Source organism: Alligator mississippiensis, chromosome 4, assembly GCF_030867095.1.
Source record: "Alligator mississippiensis isolate rAllMis1 chromosome 4, rAllMis1, whole genome shotgun sequence".
Taxonomy (NCBI): Eukaryota; Metazoa; Chordata; order Crocodylia; family Alligatoridae; genus Alligator; species Alligator mississippiensis.
The window spans coordinates 234,205,853-234,225,046 of NC_081827.1; the positions used below are offsets into that span (position 1 = coordinate 234,205,853).

At 39.7% G+C, this 19,194-nt stretch overlaps 1 protein-coding gene across 5 annotated transcripts in view; it reads left to right on the forward strand.

Annotated features, from left to right (window-relative positions):
* Positions 1-19,194, forward strand: part of LRP1B (LDL receptor related protein 1B) — a 1,609,743-nt gene that overhangs the window by 836,270 nt on the left and 754,279 nt on the right. For all 5 annotated transcript variants that reach the window (XM_019480601.2, XM_059727405.1, XM_059727406.1 and 2 more), the window contains 2 exons: positions 9,719-9,941; positions 14,195-14,366. In XM_019480601.2, coding sequence (XP_019336146.2) covers positions 9,719-9,941; positions 14,195-14,366 — 395 coding nt within the window. The remainder of the gene's footprint in view (positions 1-9,718; positions 9,942-14,194; positions 14,367-19,194) is intronic.

Consider the following 19,194-nt stretch of genomic DNA (forward strand, 5'->3'; position numbering starts at 1 on the left):
GCTTCCAGTTTCTTTTCAGAGAATTTATTTATGCAAGGGAACAGGTTGAAACATCTTTGTATTTATCAGAACCTTTTCTAAGCCTCTTGAAGACTCACTGTTCTTAGTCTCTCATCTTTCATTATGCTCAAAAACAAACTAAGCAAATTAAATTATTATCTCTTCCCTTTGGTCCCTTCATTCTGTTCACATCCAAGTTCATCTCTGCTGATTGTCATACTTATTTGTCTTATGTATTTATAAATAGCGTGGATTGAGAATGTATGCATCAGTTTTAATTGCACATATGTGAAATGTTGCTGTTAGCTCTCTCATAGGAGACAGAACTAAGATGAAGTACTGCTGGTTTCCATTCAGGTTTAGCAAAGCTTATAAGACAATATAAGGAAGTAATAATAATGAAATTGATGGAGTAAGAAAACAAGAGATTGTTTTTAAACAACCTAGTACTTGTTCAAAAGGATATTGAGATCAATTCTTATTGTAGATAAGGAACCAGTGTTTGTTTTTTTTTATCATTAGAGCATGTATACAACTCAGGTAATTTCAAGTAACCAGAAAAGAAAGAAATCAGTAACTAGTAGAAGATTTATTTTCCTGCAGTGTTTCACTCATTCAGAAGAGCTGAATACAGAAAGTGACAGTTTGTAACCAGTATAGCAGTGAACCAGATTTGTTCTTATCAGTCCACAAATTCATGGCTACTTACTCTATCTGCTCCCGAGGCAGCCATCTGTGTTACTTTGATGGGAAAACTTTCTAAACCAATAAATGATTTCCATGCTGCAAGTAGGTTAGTCTATTCTGAATGTCTGTAAAAGCACTTGGTTTCTTTGAATATTGTGTTGTTGGGAAAGAACTGGTAGTTGAAAGATAAGCTCCATGCACTTCATGAGCTACGTTCTGCTGGGTAGCTTCTGTATCCCCCTTTCCTGAGAAGGAAGCACTGCCCGCAGTCAGGCTTTTTGCTACTTTTCACTTAGCACCAAATCATTCTCTAGCTGTAAGAGAACAGACCAAAGCTAACTGTTGTTGTTAGTAAACATAATAATAGTTGTTAGTTTGTGGTCATGGTTGGAGAGCTCAGGGGTCCTATGTTCCAGGTTGTGACAGGCTCACACCTGGTGCTGCTGCCTCTGTCACAGGCATGCCCTCTGCACCTGGTGACATCCCACCTGACCCACTCGCCTGCCAGGGCTTGATGCTCTGAGATGACTCTGCAAGCTCCTGAAGATGATCTAGTGGTTCCCTATGGGTCGGATGTGATGGTAGTAATGCATTTTCTGTGGTGCTTCTCCTCCCCTACTCCCTACCCCTTTCCACTTAGGTGATATTTGCTGTTGTTTTAACATCAGAGGCATTTGCCATGTGGGGCTTCCCATGGTGTTAGGCTGTGGCTGGTATCCTTAGGTGTCCATTCCCCTTGTTTGTGCTAATACAGGGCTATGAAAAAATATTAAGTAAACTGATGCCTTGGCTTGGTGGCCAGGCAGGGCACTGGTGCCTCACTGCCCTGAGCTTCTTTCCCCTTTTGAGGGTTTGAGTTACTTCAGGCATTATGCCCCCTCACTTTCCTGATTGGGCCTCTTGGGTGCCTCATGAAGGCACCCTCTCCAGCTGATCCTTCCTGTGTTGGTGCCAGGCCAGGTCTGGCTTTGCCTTGGGGTGGTTACTTTTGCATCCCCACAAGGCCTGTGCTCCCTCTCTTTTGGTGCTCCTCCCTGTTGCTGCTCCCTATCTGTTGGTGAATCCCTGGTCCATGGGCATCACCAGTGGGCCTGTGCAGTTCAAATACTGCTTTGGAGAGCCCTTCCCTGGTTACCCCTGTGTATGGCCCCTGGGTATCTGTAGCTGGAACTGCTGAACTCGGGTCCTTAAGGAAGTGTCCTCAGATGAGTGCTCAGCCCCTGCTGTGCTGCAGGTTGGACCTGGATCTGTGCTTCCTGCCATGGGGCTTCCTGGTGGTGGCTCCCTATCACTCTAGGCACTGTGCTCTCATTTTCGCCCCAAGTCTTCCCTGGGCAGGATGCAGCCAACTCCTCAGCTGCTGCTTGGGGCACAGCAAGCCAGCTATTCCCCATGGGATGCTCAACCTGTGCCTTCTTGGTTTCCCCTGCAGCAGGGAGAGTGTTCAGGGCTCTGCTGGGGCTGAGAATAGCCAGGGTCACTTCTGATCCCTCAGACGCCATTCCTCCTTGCCCCTGTCTCCAGTGCATTTTTGGCCCATCACCCAGGGGCTCCAGGCCAATCAGAAGTGCACTTCTGGCTCGCATGGTGCTAGCTCGGCCATGTGGTGCACTTCTGGCTCGCAGGGTGCTAGCTTGGCCATGTGGTACACTTCTGGCTGGCATGGTGCTGGCTCGGCCATGTGTCATGCTGTGGGCATGTGAGTCAGGTTGGGGGTTGTTACACAGTTACTGTATTTCCTGTAGAAACCCCTCTCCTTTCTCACTGTACAGATATTTCATTCCTTCTGGCTATTCAGCTTTGTGGCAAGTAGGCCTTATTTTTTAAATGACGGTGCATTTGTAAGACTTGTTTCTTCTCTCACTGACCTCCATGCAGGAGGTGCTCTAGTGCTTTCTGTCCCTATGATTACAGGGGACAAGGAGGAAAGAGAAGATGTCTGGGGGACAGCAGAAATTAAAATATTGACATGGTCTTGTGCACTATTTTGATCCCTTGCCCTGAAATTTACCTTATGTATTCTCCACAATCTTGGCTTTCAGTTCCAATAACTTAATTTTTGATTCGTGATTGATGCAGAGGGCTTCAGCTGAAAAATAATATGCCGTTATATTAAAATTATTTTTTTCTAAGCCTGCAAAGAGCTTGAAACAATAACTTTGAGGGGTATGTGACTTGTCCTGTTTATCTGAAACAGGACTTCTGGATGCTAGAATTTTGTGAATGTAGAATTTGGTATTTTTTTCAAGATATTATAAGATTTAGCATTTCTGCCATGTAGTCAACATTTCACTACAGCCAAAGATACAGCAACTGTTTGTGCGTCTGTTCTCTTGGGACTTGTGTGCATCAGGCTCTTGCTCTGCAGCTTTCCCTGGAAGGAAGGATTTATTTATTCCATGGGAGTGCATGCTTCTTCTGTTTCATGGATAGAGGCAGATAGAGGTTTGAGAGCCAACTCCTCAAAAGAGCAGCGAGAACTACAAGTGTAGGTTAGCCAGCTGGGCTGCCTAGAGAACAGCACAGCAGCTGAGGCCTGACATTCAGGATGGTTATAAAGTTCTCTCTTCCCCACTATGCTTGGCAAGTTAGAGACCCTGATTAGGGCCATGTTGTAAATGGAGAGGCTGATTTGCCTGGGCCATCTGAAGGACATAAAAAAAAATAATTGGATATAATGGTTTCTGAAAAAAAATGACAATGTTTATTAATATCTTCAAGTATGAGCCATAGTTTTCGATTTTTAGGGGACATAGGGAGATGCAACTGGAGAACATTTAATGAAGATGCAAGACTTGAACGTGGCACAGAATTAGCAGTTCTTGCCAAAGAATCTTGCAATTCAGAGAGATTGTCTGCTTATGCCATGCAGTAGATGGAGCTATAGGTATGCAAAAACTTGAGAGAGTGAATAATGCAATTCTGGACTCAATACAGCTATAATTAGGTATCTGGTTATCTATGTTGGGTAGTCAAAGGTGGGAAGATGTGGTGCTAGCCTTATTCACTCCCTTTTCTGCCTCTGGCCACAGACACTGGTTTACCTTAACTGTGCAAGCTGAATACACCATTAGACTTGGGTGGACCTTCTGATTCTTTTGATCATATGTGTGGCAGGGCACTGTTGGTGCCTGCCACTTTAAGGGCCAAGTCAAGCAACCAGCAGGCGCTTGATTGTGGCAGCCATTTTAGAACCATGGCCACCTACATAAACAGAGCAGTTCACTGCTGGCAGGCAGGCAGAAACATCACCTGGCTGAACTGTGGAATGGAACATCTTGCAGGTAGGACCAGGAGGGTCTTGGTCTTGGGCATGACCTAAAGCTGTACCCTGCTGGGAGTGGGTCACCTGGTGGGTTTCCCACTGGCATGGGAGTCTCCAGGAAAATACCAAACCAGTTACTACCCTGGTGGAAGGTAGGTTGGGGCACCTCAATAACCCCTAGCCCCCACATCAGTGTGGGGAGCAGTTGGGGCCAGGCATGGCTATGGCCACCTGAGCTCCCACCAGGTAGGGAAGCCCCATGGCCCCATTGAGGGGGTAGATGTGGAGCCCTAGTAAGGGTAGGTCCCAGTGAACGGGTAGAAATGTGGAGCCCTAGTGAGGAGGTGGATGTGGAGCCCCAGTGAGAGGGAAATAAGAGGGCTTGGAGCCTGGTATGTGTGCAAGTTTGTGTAGAGTTGCCCTTGGAGGGGCCAGGGCAAGTTTGGTCCCAGTCAGGTAATTGGCTGGCTGTTACCTTGGTCAGGGTCATAGGAGAGGCCCAAAAGATGGTATGTCTGCCACCCAAGGTGTGTGCAGATAAAGCCTATGGCCAAAGGGGTCCGCTCCGGGAGGGAGCAAGATAAGTTGTTGATGCATGAAAGATACCCTATAAGAGGGGGTAGAGTGTGAGAGGCCCTAGTGAGAGGAGGACAGTGTGAACGTGTGTGTGTATGCGTCCTGACAATGAGGGCTAAGTTTGGTCCGGCTGTAGGTCAGGAGCATTGTGTCACCTGGTTGTCATCCTCAAGGCTTGGGCTGTGGTGTAGGGAAGGATTGGAGCCACAGAAAGCGCTCCCTGGCATTAGGGCAAGAATAGGCAGCCTCCCACCTAATTAGAACCAATTATGGAACAACAAGGCATGGCAGGAGAGTGAGGCGGGCGGTTAGCCCAGGAACAGGTGGGTGGGCCAATGGCAGACCAGCCCCGAGAAGGTCCCTTGTTACAATATGATAACACTGGAGTAGACTTAATGGCAGAAGGTATCCATTTAGATTCTGTGGTCCTGGGCCTGCATTATCCCTGTGCCAAATATCGTGGCTATGCATTTTGATACCCATATAAATGTAAAAATGTGGAGACCTATATGAGATGTTCAACAAGTCTTTGTTTTTTTAAAAGTTCACTTGCCTACATAATCAAATACAACTTGATGCTAAAGATGCATGCTGAAGATGGTTTTAATTATTGATTTGATTGGTCAGCTAAGCCTGGGAGCTAAACACTGCAGTGAGTAATCCTGTTACCCTTGGAGTTAATAACATTATGGATTGACCAAGGTGTATTGATTGGGCTCTGTGTGAGGAAATGTGTATTGTTACTATTCATGCTTTAAGTGTTCTATAAATTGATAAAGAATTTTGAAAATCAGGACTGTCAATCCAGTGCCATTCTTGAGTATAAGATTAATCTAAAAGGTGAAAATTTATTACTAAAAAGTATCCTTCAACAGGCTTGAGGCCTACAGTACAAGAGAATACATAGTAAGTGTGTATTTATTACATTATGAGGGACATCTGATTTAAATCTTGTCCAAGAAAGCCTTTTTTGTGATTAACAATTGTGTTTTAGCATTACATTGTTAAATCTTTCATTTTCTTAATTTAATTCTCAAAATTTTTTAATCAGTCCCTAAAATGTGGAAAACTGCTGTCTTGGTCTGTTTTTTGCCTTATAATCATGAACTGTGCTATATTAAGTTGGTGTACTATTGATTTCCAGTAGGAAAAAAAAATACTATTAGAAGGAAAACTATACTGATATAAAATCCCTTACTACAGTCTTTTTGTATTAAGAACATGCTTAGGAAAAAATCCAGAAACATGAAAACGTCACATTTGATGCAAGTCAGTTTTATTGACAGTTTTATTGAATGTTTTATTATCCAAGCAAACAGGTTTAAAGACTTACCATGCATAACTTCTTACACATACAAGTTCTAATTCAGGAAAGTATTTAAGTGAATGTCCAAGGTGGAATACATAAATAATGGCACTGAAGTCATTCGGTGCACCTACATGTGCAACTAATGTGATGTGATAAACTCCAGAGTACACTGCTTCTGGGCACAGCATCTAATATCAACTTTATACAGCAACACTTTGAGCCAGGGTGGAGAAGGCCTGGGCTGTCAGCAGGTTCAGGGGCTCAGCCCGGGACTCTGGGTGGTGGCAGCAGGTGGCAGAGGGGCTGGCTGAAAGTGTGGAGCCATGTGGCTAGGCAAAAGGCAGGAGTCTGCCCCCTGCTGCCTGGGATGACAGGGTGTAATTTATGTTTGCAGTCACTGGCTTTATGTGCATTTCATTGCAGTTAATTACTCTCCCATAAAACAGTACTGTTCTCAACTATTTATTAGTTTGTACATGTTGGTAATTCAGAGGTAGAGTTTGTTTTGAAGCATGAATTTGTATGACCAGAAATGTAGAGGTAAAAGTGGCAATTTGTCAATGCCTGGTGCTCCTTATTTTCTAGTTGTCTGCTTCATCATCTTTGTGCTCAGTTTACTGACACAGACAAGTTTCCATTACTGTTGGTACTAGAGTGACACGATTGTTGTGGGAGAAAACAAATTATTACATTCTTTTTTCATGATTATTTATTTATTTATTTGTATTGTGGTAGCATTTAGGAGCCCCAATTCCTAGCACCAAAATGGCCTTGTGCTGGGAACTAAACAAACACTACTAAAAAGACAAGTCCTGGTTCTAAAGTGTCTACTGTTGATAGCCTAACCAGCTAAGTTCTGATTCCATAAACTTTATTGTCAGTGTAACTCTTAAAAGGAAATATTTTTGTGGTGTTAAGCTTTGATATGAATAGTTGAGTATTAGGGTAGAAAAGAACCATTAGCTCATTCAAGTCATCCTTTATATGTAAGATTGCTCTGTGTGTGTGTGTGTGTGTGTGTGTCCCAAGTACACAAATGACACGTCTATAATACCTCTGTGTCAGGCCTGGAAGTGCTCCTATGAAGTGTATTGCCTACTGTGTGTGCCAAGTCCCCCAAATGAGGCACTGTTGTTTACTTAGAGCAGGGGCCAGCGACCTTTTGCTGGCTCAAGCCAGAGCTTGAGCCCCAGCAGTGATTGCAGGCCAAAAGTCCCTGAAAAACTTCCAGTTTGTCCACTTATGTAATATTCCCTTGTTTTAGACTTAAGATTGTGTCATAAGGAACGTATGTACATAGGGCTGGTTAGAGGCTTCCTGCATCATCAAGTCTAGTATCCTGCTTTTACAGACAGTTGCTAATCTAACATCTGAAAAATTGCCATTCCAGAGCCTTAACCACAGCTACCATAAACAATACTTGAAAAAAACCCAGGACAATCTTATGACATGCCATAGGTCAATGCAAGAGAGATGAGGACACTGCCTGTACCTTACCACTTTAATAACAGGGAAGCAGTTGGTCAGCAGATGCTCATAAGAACCCAGGAAAAAGACCATTCTCCATACTATGGGAAAAGGGCTATACTTTACCGCATGTACCAATATGCCACAGTGGAAAGAAATCTTTGCTGACCTCAGACTTACTCATTAATCTGACTCTGAGTAAGAGTCTTCAGCCAGAAACATTTGGGTTTTCTAAGTACCAACAGATGTATCAGTGCACCCCTAAACAGTACCCTATACCAGCCTTAGCCAGCATGCCAGTGCCTAAGAGAAAAGAGAGGAGAAGAATCATAAACACCAAAAAAAAAAAAAAAGTCAGTAGCAGTCAGGGGACTGGGATGGGGCAAGGAACCCAAACTGTTAGACAGCAAAATTCCTGAGGCACAGAATTACCAAATACCTTCTATACACCCAGAGCTACCTTTGTACCTCAACATGGGGACTGCAAACATGACTGCATATCACAGAGGCTGGTTGCTGAGCCAGAATTCCTTGTTGTGCCATACTATCCTTTTCCTTAACATATCCAGTCTAAAATTAGAGTGATTCATGCTCTTTGCCCAAACCTCCTTGCTTAAAAAAGCATTGCAAATCTTCCCTCATCCTAGAGCTAGAATAGTCCAATCTAAATTTATCCATAGTCATTTGTTTTGGTGCCAGTGTTGCTTCTTAGCCTAAAGAGCTCTTCCCCTTTCCTGTCACCCCACAAATGCAACTGAATTTGGGACCCACCCATCTTTTACATTAACAATTTTGCAGACACTTGAGCGAGGCAAAGTAGTGTTTAAAATAGCCTTAATTTGCCCTTAAAAAGTGACATTGATTGAAATTGCATATCTGTAATAAATATGTTTTTAATATGCTATTTTTTTCTGATTTATACTAATTATGATTTTATTACTCTGTTAATTTTATTTTTTTCTTTTAAAGACGTTATTTCACATATTGTCATTCATGATGTGCACAGTTATTTTGACATACCAAGCCATTAAGTTTTACACTGGACTCAATGGTGACCTTATTAAAAAAAAAAAAAAGAAAAAGGAAATCTGTTCATTTTAACAAAATGGCCTGGACTTTGTCTACACTGTAGACAATTAAAACAGCATGATCCTACTGTACTTTTTTAATTAAAAAAGAAAACTATTTGGTTGTCAGATCATCTGACCTACACTGAAAACTTATTCCCATTTATTGGGAGATATTAATAATGCAGTACAGTATATGTCTCAATTGGCTACTTAGCAACTGTGCTTTCTTTCCAACATTACCAGACTTTTAAATTCTCAATAGAGGTTACAATAACTACAGCTAATTAAATTTTTAAATTATAATTTAGCACAAAGGTATCCCAGGCTTTATATACTGTTGCTCCATTAATGCTTGGAACTAATGGATAATTCACTAAATTTGGAAAATCAAATCTTTGATTCTCAAGGTAATATTAATAATATTCAGTCTCTAGAAATTGGATTATTCTTGAGATCATGTTAAAGTCATGGCAACATGGTCTTTTCTTTACAAATGTAATTTAGTCTCATGAGAAAGTAATCTTGTTAAAATATTGTCAGGTTAATTGAAATTGATTTGTATTTACTAAACAGAGTGAATGCTAATCAAATATCAGGCTTACACATTTTGCTGGTAAGTTTAAGTCTTTGATAGATTCCTATTAGTCTTGCACAAAATGATTCATTAAGCCTGTGGAAAGATAAACAAACTGGAACCTCTTCAGATCTAGATGATCCTTTCTTGTCCTTTCCCCAAAATTAAATAAAAATGAAATATAAAGTAAATTACCATCTGTTATAAAATGGCTTTTTTTAGTGGTATCTAAGAGCATTTATCAGTGTATATACTGTGTGGGTTTTTTGATTTCACAAGTTTGCTACTCTCTACTCTTTGTATCAATCTTAATATCTATATAAACAAAATTCTAATGCAACCTCTCTATATAGGAGAAAATACAAAGATGGATAAATACAAACACAAGACATATTTCCTTTTACCTAATGCATTTAACAGCATAAGAATTTCAGGGCTTATCAGCAGCAATGAATCCCTCAAGGCACATATTTTTTTTATATGTTAAAATAAAAATAATATCTAGAAAAGCTGAACCAAAACCCAGCATAATCAAGGACTTTTTGGAATATTTCATCATCTTTAGTTAACTTGCTCCCTCGTGCCTTACAATATTCATTAGCAGATTTCCCTGTTTATGACTGATATTATGTGGTAATGGTTATGGGTTACTAACAGATGTAACCACTGAAATGAATTAGAATGAAAACTTATTTTACAGCATGCCCCACTGGGGAGATTCACAGTATGCACACGCACTTAAAAAAGCAAATTTTCTTTTCTTTCAACAGAAAACTTTTCTTTACGGACTATGGGAATGTTGCCAAAGTTGAGAGATGTGACATGGATGGGATGAACAGGACAAGGATAGTGGAATCTAAAATTGAGCAGCCAACTGCTCTCGCATTGGACCTGATCAATAAATATCTGTACTGGGTAGACTCATATCTGGATTATGTAGAAGTTGTTGACTACCATGGAAGAAACAGGCATACAATAATTCGAGGACGACAAGTAAGTAGTGAATGGAAGATTCAGCTAATACAATAAAAAGCAATGGTCTCAATATGGATATATGGATATATCAATTTATAGTAGTATGGATTTTTTTTTTTTTTTTGGTTCAAGAGAGATAATAATGTGCTTAGCCATATATTCTACATTATGTGCCAATTAGTCCTTCTAGCAGTTTGTGGTCTGTATTCATGCAGTGCCTCTCAGGAGGCACAGAAAATATAACAGAACCATGGGTGTGGAAGAGATCACAAAAGGAAATAGATAGGTGATAACTTCAGCAGTAGGATATTGTATTCAGCTAATGGACCCAGTGAAGAGAGCAAATATACCATCACGAATATTGTGAAAAGAGAATTAAGAGGGAAGAAAAGATAGCATTACCACCTTACAAAGGAGAGGGAGAGGGTAGTGAACATGCAGCCTGATAATGTCAGAGAAGGAAGGGACAACTAGTGAAATGAGTTCCCCTCTCCAGGTCTGCTTAGATTCACATAGGTTCATGTCATATTCACACTCAAGGCAATAAGTCTTTCTATTGATTTGAGTGTTGGGTCTATATCCTTAAAGCTTGGGATTGAATAAATGCACTGGGCAACAGCTGAAGACAGTGATGGATATACTAAGGTTGAATCTGTTGTTGCTACTCTGGTGGTGACTGAGGAGAGGAAAATCTCTATAGTAGCTTAGAGAACAAGCTGGAGACCTAGTGGGATAGTAACCAGGTCAAGTATTCCCTGTGGCATCTTCAGGGGCTTGAGATGCAATTTCTTGATCTCTCGTAGACATCTAGTTTTATCTCAGTTTAAGATAAATTTAATGTACACAGAGTAGATAGTGAGAATAAATGTGTCTTTCTGATATACATTTTTGCAGTAAAGATAACTAAGCTGCTACTAGGCCTTGAAATTAATCTGAAGTCTATTTTAAGGGCAGCAGAATAATTTAACAATGATTTGTAAAATATGTATGTATGGCATGTGATGGAGGGAAGAGAAAAGAGCAACCTGAGTAGCCTGGCTAAGAAAAGAATACCAGATTTTTCATTTTTTTCCTGAGAAAATTGATTTACTATACCCATTTGCCAATTGTGTGACAAAGGAGGATATTGTACGTTTTGATCCTTTATGTTTTAGTGCTGATATTTTCTGATTCTGAGAAGTTAGGTTGCAGATCATGGAAATAACTGACGTACACTGTACAGGATTGATCTAAGAAAGTAAATTAAAGCAATAAGAACTACATTTTGGCCTGTTTTCTCTCTTCCTATTATCTATGAAGCTCAGATGTTAGATAATAGTTCTAAAAGGAGGTCAGGATGCTGCTCTGATGTTCATACTAACCAAGAATTAAGAGACTAAAAAATGAATGTGGGGTGGGGAGGCGGGGAGGGAGGTGCCCAAAAATTAGACCAATACTGTGGTTTATTAAAGGCACATGAAGAAGGAACAGGCTGTTAATTACCTTGGTCCGCTCAAAGACCAAATTAAAATTTGGTTACTTCATTGGGTGCTGTCTCTGCTTATGACAAAGTTAAATTTGATGTGAGTTTCTGTGAAACTGTTAGCATTACTGAGAGTCTTAAAAAGGAAAAAGAAAATTATATTATCAGATTAATGGGAATTTGAAAATACATTTAAGGTTACAGAAATGCATTTGATAAACACTGGAAGAAGGAGTTGTTTTTATTTTGAACTCAAGAGATTTCTGTTTATCAGATACAAACAAGCATTTTCACTGGCATTATTTTTAAATATTTAAAGCTGATCTAGTAACCAAAACTGAGGTGAAGTGATATTGTATTGCATATAATCTCTTTGGCCTTTATAGACATACTTTTTATATGCATGATACTAAGGAAGCAGCACAAACTACTAAAATAACACCCACAAGAATGAGTAAAAAAAATATATATATATTTTTTAAATCGTAAAATGCATCATACAAGTAGTTGTATTATTCCAGCTAAGTAAGAATAGTAGCCCACATTAGATATAAATGAATAATCAAATTTTAAAATATTGACAACTGAGTGGGGTAGGGGGTGAAAGAGAGATCATTTAGCAGAGTAGAACTTTCTCTCTCTCTAGGCTTTCTCTTTCAGTATTAAACATTTACAAATATATTTTCTTAGTAAAAGGTTGACATTGTACCAGAAGTCACTCTTCTCTTTAGGGCATAGTATCACAGGTGCATCATTGTTTTCTTGGTTATTTTCTTCTTCTTTGCTATTATTTGATTAAATCTTGTTGCATTTTCTTCAGAAAAAAGCTCCCATTGCCTTAAATTAGAGCTTTGACTAAGTAAGGTCTGAATACGGAGGCCAAGATTAATCCAGTGGGAATCATTTTGAGAAACAGACAGGATTTTAGATGCACAACCTAAGGGCTTACACAAAAGTGTTTGTGATCCAGTATAAAATAGTTCAATGAATATTTTTAGTGAAAAAATGATTAATAAAAGTTTTAGTTTATACATATCTACCGACATATTTCTTTTGTTTGTTCACTTTTTAAAGTATATTCAATGAATTGTTTTGAATTTTTATAGCTTAATAGATTGATCACAAACAGGCTTTGGAGTATTGGATATTTGATATTCAAGCTGTGTTTGATAATTGAAATTGGTTAGTTAACTAAGTATAATTTCTGTTCCTTGATTGAATGAGTGCACCCACACACATCTGGTGTGAATACTATGAATACAAATTTGGAATTCATATTTTGAAGCATTTCTGCCAGTAAAACTCTGTCACATAATTGTTCCCCAAAAGCTGACAGAGAGAGAGTACCAACATGGCCAAAATAAACATATTTTAAACATTAAGAATATATTAACAGAAAGCATTTTGCAGCAGCATTTTATCACATCTAATTAAACTATGACTTAATAAACTAGAAGCAAGGGGTTTTTGGTGATATCTTTCATTTGACCAATAGTTGAGACAGACTATACAGCTGGTCCAACAAAAGATATCTCTCTCTCTATTTCTCTCTCTCTCACACACACACATGCATACATACACACACACACATCCCCTCTATCCCCTCAAAAAATTGCTTCTCTTTTTTTTCCTGGGTCATTTTGTCTACAACAGCACTTAAATAAACTAGAAATGGAGTCATCTTCATGTGTGCACATATGATTCATTCATTCTGTACAATGAAAATAACCTTTTACTATTCTCTCCTTTAGCACTTTATTATGTTATACAAGTGGTAGTGATGTGTGCAAGATGTACAAATGTAGTTCTCACACTGGGGAATTTGCCATCTAAGAGACAGATACAGACTAAACAGGATAAGCTGGAACTCTCAGAGAAGAAATGAACTTAGAATGATAAATATTTTTGACAGAGAGAAGGATTTGAGGGTGATATCTTTTATTGGACCAACAGTACGGTTGGAATAAAGTTACCATGTTTATTAATCTTTGGGAGCATATAGAAATCAGCTGGGGTAGCAGACTTAGAGACTAGTGGAAGTATTTTTCCTTGAAGTTGGTATGAGAATGATATGATGATACTTTCCAGTTCCAGAGTGCATACCGGTGATTCTTCCCAAGTTCTTTATCGTATTTGATGTCAAAGACTTCTCGGTTGGCATCATCAATATAGTTTTGATGGTTGAGGATGACTGTAGCTCCACCTTTGTCCATTAATTGATTACTGTTTTGTTGTTGGATCTTAGGGGCTGTATGGCTTTCTCTCTAACAGAGTGAGGTTGTTGTAGTCTTGGCTTTTTTGAGAATTTCATTGTTAGCTTTCTGCCTAAAGTAGTTGATGTGGTCGTCCATTGTGTGGTTACTTCCTCTGGATGGTGTCCAGTCCCATGTTCTGTTCCTGTTGTTTTCTCAGTTGTGGCAGGAAGGTTGTCAGGAGTGGCTGTAGAAGTATTCTTTCAGACAGAGTATGCAGAAGAATTCTTCTGATTCTCTACATATTCATATCTTATCTGGCTGTTTCTCAGGGCAATAGTTCAGGCCTTTGGAAAGCACAGATTTTTCAAAGTGGGACAGGATATTTTAAACACTCTTTTTTTTTAATTTTTCCTGGTAAAGGCCTTGTTTTATTATTGAATGTTTGATTCAAGTGAATTGGAATCTACTTGTGATTTAGACTCAGCTTGGTTTTTTTACAAATATTTATTGACTTTTCTAAAAACTGTTTCAGTTACAGAACTCGGTATGTAAATATCGCAGTGTGGCATTATAATTGGACTTCAATCAAGTTCCTTTCTTTTTTCTCTTTTCAGGCAAGGCATCTTTATGGTTTAACCATATTTGAAAATTATTTGTATGCAATTAATTCCGATAACTTCAACGTTCTACGTATAAACAGATATAACAGCACAGATACTCAGACATTAATTAGACTTGAAAAAGCAAAAGAGATCCATGTGTACCAGAAAAAAACACAGCCAACAGGTAAACTAAAAATTCTTCTTTATGATGTAGACCTCTCTTGAGCCATATTAAACCATTGTGTAACAGCATTGAAATTATTGAAACTTTTAAACCAAGGCTTTATTTGTCCTTCGTATTGCTGGAAATAGTTTTGATGTAGAAACCCCCTGTTGTGCTTACAGAATTCTTCAACAGAATAGTTTTCAATCAGAAAATGCTGATTAGAAAGAATCTACCCATTCTGTGGGAATGTGTCAGTTCTGTTGAAACTGGATAAATGCCAGGCAGCTGCAACTACCTGCCTAGTTCCCATCAGATCATTTGCTAGACTTCCTATTTTTTCATGTCCTTAATCTCCTTTATCCCTTGACATTTCACCTGGAGAGCTGTATGATAACCTAGGTTCCTACTCTTTCTGGATCCATTAAGCTAGGAGAGTTAACACTTCATGGAATTCCCAGATCCCTGAGATTTCCAAGCTAATAGGCCACAGAGGAGCAAAGCTTCATTGGCTTAGTGGGATGCTGTGGGATATTGCCTTTATGTATGAGAAATCCAGGATTTACCAACTGTCCAACTCAAGGAGACCCCCGGTTGTCAGTTTTCCCAGCTTGCAGGCTGTTATGTGGCAGCAGCCTTGGAAGTCACTGGGCTGAGGATTTCTTGCACCCCCTCACCCTCCTCAATCTATGTGGGATTCCAGGGAACCCAACAAACTTTTTCTGCCCACTTGAAGGCAGTTAACAAGTCAGATTTGAAACCAACCTTTTATGGCAGGGGAGAAGAAGGGTACGAGGATTTTTGTTTTCCTTCTAATTCAGAACTGTTTTTGTTCTAAGTCAATGTAAAAAAAAAAAAAAAACCCTCAAAAAGCGGGGGAGGGAGAAGAACGCAATAAATTCCATTGCCATTCTCATTCTCATTATGGACCTGATACAACATATCTTGTATGCTCAAAAGGTTGTAGAAATTGTAGGCGGTTTGGATGTACAAGCATTGCAAGGGGAAAATGTACAAAATGATAGTTTTCCCAACAAGAGATTTTTGATACGACTCAAAATAATACACACTAGAATTATTGCTACAGCTTTTCTTACAGGAACAGTGATACATAAGCTGTGTGAACAAAATGAACTTTATTATATAGACAGAGTGTTTTGTCAAAAAAATAACCTCTAACGCTGCATCCGGCTTGGACTTGATGTATATTATTGAATGAACTGATTTTCACCCTATAGTTAAGGACATTGAGCTGTAGATTTCAGCTCATGAAGAACGCTGCAAAGAAACCTAGTGGTATAGGCTGACATTTTTGTATACATTTGAGGTTCCAAGAGGTTGAGTACACAATATATATGATTACAATGCATGTCTGTTACCTCCCTTATGATTATGCTGTATATTCCCATGCCCTTTGTTACACTATGCCAGTTATTTTGTTCTGAATGGTTTTGTTTGCTTTTTAAAGATGTGCTTGTATATGCATTCTCGGTTGGGTTAAATTTCTGTTACACATTTGGAATATTGCTCTTGTACAATATTTTATTCACAGGGAAGGGGAAAATCTCAAAAGTATAGGAGACAAAAGAACAAAATAGACTTTTAGCTAAATTATAATGATCAGCAGTCACAGAATTGCATCAGAGGGTGAAATTAGAGCATTCAAAGCCAACATTAATCCATTCTACCTACAGGGTAGATATACGAATGTTCTTTACTGTGGAGCTGACTAATTAGCTATGTAGTAAAGTGTCACCATCTACACCTGTGCCCATATTAGGGCACAGTAAATTAATTAACTCCACCAGGGCTGGCTGGGGCATAAGGGCACTACAGTATGGGTCTTGCCTGCAGGCTAGCCCCTCACTGTAGCAACCTCTTCACAGCGTCTTGAGCCAGGGAGGAGCAGTCCCAGGCTGGCAGGCTGACCCCAGGGGCCCCCTGCCAGCTTGGGCTGTTCAGCCCTGGCTCAACGTGCTGTGGTTCTATGCACACATGTAAATGCTGCCCCTGGGACAAATAAACTCTGGCATGAACTCTGTACCAACTGCACATTTAGATGCACCCACAGAGAAAGAACCCTTAACAAGTTGGCCAAACTAGGGAACATAGGAATGTGGGGTTGATATTCAAGTCATTCATATGTGGGCAAAACAGAAAATTTCATGAGCATGAACATCAGAACATTGGCTGAGGATTTTGCACCTAGGAAGAGGAAGTCCTGTTGCTCAACTCATATCACCTGCCCCTACTTCTAAAAATACACAGCCTTCCAAAATATTCCATTCATATCTTTGATTGAGATTGTCAAAAAAGATTATCACAGGAGACTGTTTTGCAAATCTCCATAATTTCAGCAAAGTCTACTTGGTATCTTTCACTATTACTTATTTTACAGAAAGTTCTGGCCAAGTTGCACAATTTGAGGGACCATTTAATGAGGGGCTCCAGAATCTGGATGTTGATCCTTTGTTCTTGTTTTTTTCAAGGGTTTTTATTTATTTATTCTTTTCTTATCAGCATGCTCATGCTTCAACACCAGTTTGATATTTAGGTATCACTGATCTTTTTAGTTGCTTTCATTCTTCTGGTTGTGTGTCCCTCTAGTGCTAGTATTATGATCAGCACATCAGTGCCTAAGTTTGCAAAGTTCCAAAATAAAAGTTTGTTGAACACTCCGACATCTTACAGTATTTTTTGTGGTGCTTTTCTCTGTACTTGGTCACTCTTTGGTCTGGTGTTTCCTTTAATGCCATGGTAGCCTGAGCCCCCCAACTTTCTCCCTCCTCATTCTGTTAATCATGGCATCTAAAAAAGAAAGAAGGGCATTGCCAGTACAGAAGCCAGCAGAGAAAACCCTCCTTTAGGTAGCCAGAAAAGGATTTTATAATTTGGCATGAGGACCATCCTAGGCCCCTTCATAAAACAAAACTTGAACTTGGTGCGATCATTTTCCAGTGCTGCATTTTTCAGCGCGCACGGCTCTTTTTTGAGATCCTTGTTTCCTTGCCACCATCACTACATCTGGGATTCAAAAGTTCCAGAGATGGCTACACTTGGACTTCTGCTCAGAAAAGAACTGGGACTTCTGCTCAGACATGCTCAGAAGAGATTCAGATTAATAACCATTGCAGTCAAGGCTGTTGTCCAAGAGAGATCCAATATATGATTTGTCTTCAGAGATCACATAACTGACAGAAACGGCACTTATTCAGCTAAAAATATCCACTCGTGCTGTTGTCCATCTTATACCCAAAGGCTTATTAGTGAGATCAGTTGCCAAGGAACTGGGAAGCTTGAATTGTAGGCATTTCTGGACTGAAAGGGATTAAGCCCCATACCTCTGACTTCCCAGAAGAGTGACTTCACTGCCAGGGTGAAGCACAAGCTAACTGCTTGCACCCTTTGGCCCTGATGTTGCAATGGTATCACTGGGAAGCCAGAAGAATACACAAGAAGGAGCACACCTCTGTGGCTTAGTGTTGATAACACCTTTGGGAACTGGACGACTTATGACCCAGTCTTTGCCACTAATGTTATTTCTGTATTTAACCCACAGCTCGGTAATGTATAAGTCAGAATCCTGGGTGAATGCTGTAATTGTTAGGTCATTGTGCAGGGTTACTAGGTTCCAACCTTCAGAAGCACAGCTAGATGTTCTGAATTTTCTGAATTGCAAGTATACTAAAGCACCTAAAGCACAGCCTGAGTCAGGCACTCAATATTCTGAGTGGTGGAAGTTCAGAAACACTCTGTGCTCAGTGATTCCTATTGGATACCTCTAGGTGCCTCCAGGCTTTATGTATCAACTTTTGAAAGAACCTTTCACTCTCCTTCTGTAAGCTCTAAGCCTGGTCAAATTGGCTTGCATTCCTAGGCCGAGGCACTTAGGTTATAGAAAGCCTAAAATTTAAGTGTAAGTGCTTATAAAACTAGTTTGAATATGGAGCCTGGTACATGACCATCCTCATCCAGGAGAATTTCTGCAGTGCTGCATATTTTTTTTTCTTGTATGAGTGGGTGAAGCAGGCTTTCACCAGCTACTTCATTTTCTAAACCAGAAGATTAAACTGCATCTCCTGAAGTGATTTTTTTTTTTCTTCTGCAATGTGTTTCTAGGGACTTTTCTTACAAGTCTGTGCTGCCAATGAGAGGGGACTTGGCCAAAATGATTTCTTGAAGCAGATATTAAACAACAACTTTTGCTGAAAAAATGCAATATTGGTCAAGTAATAGGCTATAGAGTACAACAAGCATAGCAACAAGCTTACCACCCTTGAAGAGGTCCAGCAAGGATGTACCAGTTCACCTCAGCTTCACGCTGGCACTGGCCCTGGTTATGTAATTAGTCACAGCTGGTCTGTCATGTTCATCATGGTTTTTAGTTGAGCAACATTAACTTCAGTAGCATTTTAATGGTATACAACATCTAATCCTACTTTCTTAAACCGTGAGAAAATGTGTCTTACCAACATGCTGGTAATTTTCTATTTGCCACCTTTCCGAAGGGACCTCATCCTGGTGCTACGAAAAGTTCTGTCAGGTGCAGTGTACTCCTAATCTTTCATCTCTATTATATTCCCAACCTCTTAGCTAACTGTCTAATCAACCAAAGAGCCAGGGAAGTTAGGTCATGCCTGCATCAGAAGAGGTCATCCCTTAGCACCGCTTTTTCTTTGAGGTCCCACCTGTGAACTTCAGTCTTTGATATCAACCATTGCAGCTTACAGATTAATTATTGAACATAACAAGCTACAACAATTATTAACACAATGGCCAAAATAATTGGAAAAAAGGTTATAATCACTATTGAATGTAAAATCAAATTTAATATTTCCATTGGCTGTTG